This window comes from Aptenodytes forsteri, unplaced genomic scaffold, assembly GCF_000699145.1.
Source record: "Aptenodytes forsteri isolate BGI_AS27 unplaced genomic scaffold, ASM69914v1 Scaffold471, whole genome shotgun sequence".
NCBI lineage: Eukaryota > Metazoa > Chordata > Aves > Sphenisciformes > Spheniscidae > Aptenodytes > Aptenodytes forsteri.
In genome coordinates this window covers 515,032-521,079 of record NW_008795862.1, presented here as the reverse complement: position 1 = coordinate 521,079, position 6,048 = coordinate 515,032, and the positions used below count along the sequence as shown (strand labels likewise).

General features: G+C 48.0%; 1 protein-coding gene across 3 annotated transcripts in view; it reads left to right on the top strand.

The window, feature by feature from the left end:
- Window positions 1-5,979, top strand: part of TPM4 (tropomyosin 4) — a 9,917-nt gene extending 3,938 nt beyond the window's left edge. The window contains exons 1-8 of one of the 3 annotated variants that reach the window (XM_019473327.1): window positions 7-128; window positions 2,206-2,339; window positions 2,623-2,740; window positions 3,078-3,148; window positions 3,442-3,517; window positions 4,140-4,202; window positions 4,282-4,351; window positions 5,637-5,979. In XM_019473327.1, the coding sequence (XP_019328872.1) occupies window positions 2,627-2,740; window positions 3,078-3,148; window positions 3,442-3,517; window positions 4,140-4,202; window positions 4,282-4,351; window positions 5,637-5,719 (477 nt within the window). In that variant the 5' untranslated portion in view covers window positions 7-128; window positions 2,206-2,339; window positions 2,623-2,626 and the 3' untranslated portion in view covers window positions 5,720-5,979. Of the gene's footprint in view, window positions 1-6; window positions 129-2,205; window positions 2,340-2,622; window positions 2,741-3,077; window positions 3,149-3,441; window positions 3,518-4,139; window positions 4,203-4,281; window positions 4,352-4,897; window positions 5,011-5,636 lie in introns of those variants that run through there. The other 2 variants (XM_009284043.1, XM_009284044.2) reach the window with 2 other exon arrangements.
- Window positions 5,980-6,048: the final 69 nt, after the last annotated feature.

Genomic DNA, 6,048 nt, shown 5'->3' with positions numbered 1-6,048 from the left:
CCGCCCCGAGCTCCCTGGAAGCGGTGAAGAGGAAGATCCAGTGCCTGCAGCAACAGGCAGATGAGGCGGAGGATCGCGCCCAGGTCCTCCAGCGGGAGCTGGACCTGGAACGGGACCTGCGGGAGAAAGTGAGACCGCCCGGGCTGCCTGCTCGCCTCTCTCGGTCGCTCTCTCCGGGGCTGCCCTGCTCCTTCCTTCCTGTCTCTGGCTCTCTCTCGCTGGGGCGCGCCCGGCTCTCCCCTGCTCCGGGAGGACGGCTCGGCCGCCGGCTGCCTTCATTCCTCAGCTGTCCCCCTCGCTGCTCCGCTCCGCAAACTCCCTGCGGAAACCGCTGGCGCTGCCGCAGCACCCAGTTTTTTCTCCGGGGGCGCCGGGCGCGGCGGCGGCTCGCCCCGGGCGCCCGCTGCTTATCGCGCTTTGGGGCCGTTCCCTTCGGAAAAGGCTTTGCGAGCACCGATCGGCATCGGGAAGCGGTTACGAGTTTAATGGGAAATGGCTGTTTAATTAGGAAAAAGCGCTGCATGACAACGAGCGGGGAGTTCCCGCCTTTCGGCGCCGCACCGCTGGCTCCGGCACAGCTGGGAAATGTCCGAACTGCTGGAAAATAACTTTCCCTCCTGGTTTTCACAGAGAAATGAGAACTCTCCACCAGTGTGCGGCTCTCCCGGGGCTGGACAGCTGGTTTCACTTAGATTTGTGTGTGATCAGCCTTCCCGGCATCTTCCTGCTATTTTATCACATGTCAGCGAGTTAGTTTTACCGTATAAGGACTGCGGGCTGCTTCTGGGAGAGGTGGAGCCAGACTAACTCCAGCTTCCCAGTGGCCCCGTCTCCATAGCTCTGGAATCTTGCTTAATTAAAATATGACTTAAAAGTGTCCTGCCTAGTGGAAGGAGTTGCAGACTGCCACATAACAGATGCCAGTTTTCTACGTGATCGATGCCTTGTGTGTAAATCGAGAAAGTTAAACACGTAGCACTGGGTAGAAAACAAATGAAATGCTGGATAATTTATGACTAGAGGAATCCTGGGTCAGCTTCCATTTGGATCAGTCACTGAAATCTGTTCCAAGATGGTACAGCTATGAATGGAAACCACTTCCTCCAGCTTAGGAGGAACAGTCAGTAACCAAATTTGAGAAGCTGCAGCAAAACAAATTTTTTTTTTTTTTCAAAGTGTTTAACACAAAGCATAAAACAACTGCCCTTCCAGGATCTACAGCCCTTAAAAGTGGGTTTTAAAAAAAAAAAAAAAAAAGTTAAGCTTGTACATAGCAATCATGCTCAGATTTGGGGACAATTAAGTGCGGAAACCTGGCAGTTATTAAAGTAGGGGTTTATTTTCCTTCAAATAACAAGCAATTAAAGGAGCCATCTCTTAATAAACACAATGCATTTATGGACACCAATTTGTTCATATTGTCTGTATGCCAGCGTTTCTCCCAACAACCTCTCCATTTATTATCAAGTCTGTTTTTTGAACATTAATAGTGTTTCCAATTACTGTGCGGTTTATTCAATAATATACAAACAGACCTTATTACTAAGAAATGCTTTCTGCCTAATTCCTTAACTACCACAGGAAGCAATGAAAAAGGAAAGTGAACTTCTTTTGAGAACATATCTAATTTTGCCCTGTTTATGTTACAAAGAAGACTGACTCTCCTGTGCTGTGGCCAACTGCATCTGCCCAGCTGACCACGCAAAGATTATATAGTGTTTGCAGGCAAAGGAGCCCGTAACGGGTAATGAAATGGCTTTAACTTCAGCAGTGTGCTATGACAGGATATTGCTGCAATCCGTGATGAAACCGAGAACATAAAAATCAACTGTGAAGTTTTTGGAACAAGCCGTTATGGAAACAGTTCGGTTTTTAACTTTTGAATCCTATGGGTAGATCCTGCCCTGTGAGGTGATCTGAAAATGGTTCTCCGTTGGCGATCGGTGTCTAATCCATCATTGTATGGCAGGAATGATAAGTGCCATTAGAAAAGAAAGGAGAAGCACATACTCCATACCTCGAAATTCCTGAGATGCCATAGTTTAAACAAACAAAAAGCCGAGACAGCAAGGCTCCTAGAGCTTCCCTGCACATACCAAGGAGAAGCCTTCGCAGTTTTAAGGAAAACTGATTAGTTGAGAACATTTGTCAGCCAGCAACTGGCTTGTACGTAACCTCAACTGTGGGTGGTTGTATTTCACACAGGCTGAGGGTGAGGTGGCGGCTCTGAACAGACGTATCCAGCTAGTGGAAGAGGAGTTGGATCGTGCCCAAGAACGGCTGGCCACGGCCTTGCAGAAACTGGAGGAGGCCGAGAAAGCAGCGGATGAGAGTGAGAGGTATGCGTCCTCTTTTTTTTCTTTCTTTTTTGGTAAAAAAATGAATATATATGAATAAAATATTCCCGTGTAAGTTAGTATCTGCATGTGCTAATGTGCATTGCAGGTCAGAGACTCAGAACTTTTTTGTAAGCTTGAAGGACTAATTCTGTTAGCCTTGAAGAACGTGATAGTATGGTCATAATGGGGTGCTTTTTGGTTACACTGAATTCCACTTTAGGGCCTTTGAGATAAAAGTGCTAAAATGCTTCTACATTAAACACGCTTGCTTTGACTTCTGCAGAGGAATGAAGGTTATTGAGAACAGAGCAATGAAAGACGAAGAGAAAATGGAAATTCAGGAAATGCAGCTGAAGGAGGCTAAGCATATCGCTGAAGAAGCTGACCGCAAATACGAAGAGGTAAAAGGGATCAGGAAATGATTAAACGTACGGGGGAACTGTGAACAGCTTTGTACCCTTCACTTTAGTCATTCTTTGTACGCTCTTCACCGTGTGACGGTTCGACTTGGGAATGTTCCCAAAAAGGAGTGATTTTAATAGTGACTGTAGCAGCACCTTACGTATTTAATGCTAAGCACACTGCAAAATCTGATTTATTTGGAGAAGTCTGTCATGTCTGTGCATGTACGTTTTAACCCAATTGCATCGTTCAGAAGGCAAGCACCAGCGCAGCGCTTTGAGGGAAATGTGTAAGAAGTTACAGACTGGCTTGATAACAGCTGTTTTCTCTTTACAGGTTGCCCGTAAACTGGTTATTTTGGAGGGTGAACTGGAAAGAGCTGAAGAGCGTGCAGAGGTGTCTGAAGTGTGAGTGGCTTCGGATACACGGAAGCAGTTTAGAATAGAGTAAAGCTCAAAGCTGTATTTCCGTTTAGAATAGAGTAAAGCTCAAAGCTGTAGTTCGTTAGAAAAATCTCCTGCTGGTAGGCAGGCATGCAGTATGTGTAGAAAAGCTTTTTTGTACCCTATATACCCAATTTTCTCCTTGCAGACTTAATAATTATAATTACTTCATCCCTTGTATTTTTAGACTTCTTGAAAATTAAATTAAGTCATAACAGGCACAGTAGTAATTTATACTTTTTTTTCCCCCCCTATAGTAAATGCAGTGACCTTGAAGAGGAGTTAAAGAATGTCACTAACAACCTGAAGTCTTTGGAAGCTCAATCTGAAAAGGTTGGTTCCTTCCGTAAACTTAAGGGATAGGGGCAAAGGCCAAACCGGTAATTAAAATCCATAGAAATAATACAGAGGTACAAAGAAAGCGAAAGGGTTTAGCTGACCGCCTGCTTAACAGGGACTGTTGATGACGCTGAATCAGTTCTGCCCGAACCCAAGTCAGTGAGCTGACCATTATCAAACCGGGACCGAAACCTCCGTTTCCCACACCGGTGTGCTGCTGACTGCTCTTCATTTTCTGATCTTGCTCTTTTTGTGGTTTTCGCCCTCAGCAATGAAAAGCGTTAAAACTCTCGATTTCATTCAACGGTCATTTCTGGCTAGTCTGAGTCGGTACGGCGGGCTTCCCGTTCTCTTGCGCGTTCAGCCATTTTTGTGCTGCACGAGAAAGTAAAGCCGCTAAGGTCTAAGGTGACGCACGAAGGAACTTGGACATCCCCGGTCTTAAAATGATGGTTTATAGGCTCGAGTCGAAATGTCTTGGTGAAGAGGAGGAAAGTATGGAGAGGGTGTTTGCAGCTGTTGTAAAAGGAAAAGTGGTTGTAAGTAGGTCACGGCTTCGTAAACATTTAGTATTGTTGCTACTGCTTCCCTCAAAGAGTGTTTATTGTTTCCACAGTACTCGGAAAAGGAAGATAAATACGAAGAAGAAATCAAGATTCTCTCTGACAAGCTTAAAGAAGTAAGTTCATCCATCCCCAAACTGTTTTTTGGCATCATGTTTTTAACAGCATCCAATTACTCGATTTTATTTTTTTTAGGCTGAAACCCGTGCTGAATTTGCGGAGAGAACAGTCGCCAAACTGGAAAAGTCTATTGATGACCTGGAAGGTACGAAATTACTGGAGTTTCATTTAAAAGCGTTCCGTTCCAATTTCAAGTCAGAAAACAAAATTCTAGGAGTGGGTGTTAGGTTTTATTGGGAAAGGACCGAAGCGCTCGTCAGGCGTACTGGCAGATCGGCGTGATGTGTCCACCGGACACGTCTGTCCCGCGTGGTACCTCCTGGCCGGAGGAAGTTTCCCTGAAAGAGATTCTCCTTCAAAAAGGTGGTAACGATAACCTGATTTGGGGCAACTCACAGGCTCTTTCTGTTAATGACGAGATCACAACCCTACTTAATGTGATTATTGAAAAAGAATTTTGAGAGATTAGAAAAAAGGAAACGCAGGTGAAGCTTCTGGCCCGGCAGCTGTGTGGATGTTTTGCTTCCGTACCGATACTCAATCACGCATCTGTTTCTCTTCTTTTGTTTTCCTCAACTGCTTTGGCTGCTGCCTTCTGACTGTCTTCCCGTCTCCTACCGCGCGCCTCTTCCTCCGGACTGTTTTTCTGCATTTCTTGCTGAACCGTGCCTTCTGCCCCTGTGACCGATAGACGAGCTGTACGCCCAGAAGCTGAAGTACAAAGCGATCAGCGAGGAGCTTGACCATGCTCTCAATGACATGACCTCTTTGTGATCTGCACCTCGGGGGGGGGGCACGGGGGCCGCTCCCACTCCCTGCACTTCCTAAGCTTTTTCTTGCCTGCCATACCTGTCACCTCTGCCCAACTTCCGCAAGCCATCCTTCCGTCTCCTCTGTAAGAACTGAGCTCAATAAAAACAAGATACCTCTGCCTTTCAGCTTCTGGGGGTTTATTTCCTTCTAATTCACCTAAAAGACACTAGTAACGACACCGAAAATAGGTTCGGCTCCTCAGGCCGGGGACAGGCAGATGCAGCCAGCTGGTGCCCCCGTCAGCCGGGGCGGGTGAACACCCGAGTTTTAGCGTCCCCGAGGACGCACGCGGCGGCAGAAAGCTTTGAGTGCGTTCGGTGCGTACTTGCGGTGCGCCGCCTGCCTGGGTAGAAATTCTCAGGACAGTGGAAGCGCTGAAGGACGTGTCCCGTAGATCACGTGTTAAATCAAAGTACAAGTCTGTCGCGTTACACGTAAAACGCGTCCAAAAACCTGACTAAATGAGAGCAGTTACCCCAAAAATTGGCCCCGTTTTGTGGATGGGGTTATAGTGGTGTCTTGACCCTGAAGGTAAGTAGTGATGTGTTTCACTTGAAGAGGAAAGGCTGTCAAATGACGTGTGTTTTAAGTCTTGTTTTTCCCTTCTTTCCCCCCAGAAAAACTTGCTCAAGCAAAAGAAGAGAACGTGGGGTTGCACCAGACACTGGACCAGACACTAAACGAACTGAACTGTATATGAGGTTGCGAAGAGCGCTCTCCGCGGCCGACAGGAGCCGAAACCCGCCTCTGCATGTACCGTATCGTCCCTCTCCCTCTCCCTCCCTGTCTATCCCGGGGAAAACCATCCCGCTACGAGCAGCACAGACGTACGTAAGGCTGCGGGCGTAGCGTGAAGGCGGCCTCGCACCTCCGACGCCAGCTCCTCTCGGAGGCAGCGGCCGCCAGCGCTCCCGCAGCACGCGGGAGAGCGTCAGCCGCGCCCGGGGCCACGTGAAGCCCCCTCCCTCCCTTCCCCCCCCCCCCCCTTTTCTTCCCCCCCCGGCCGCCGCGCGCCCCCCCCCCGCGTGG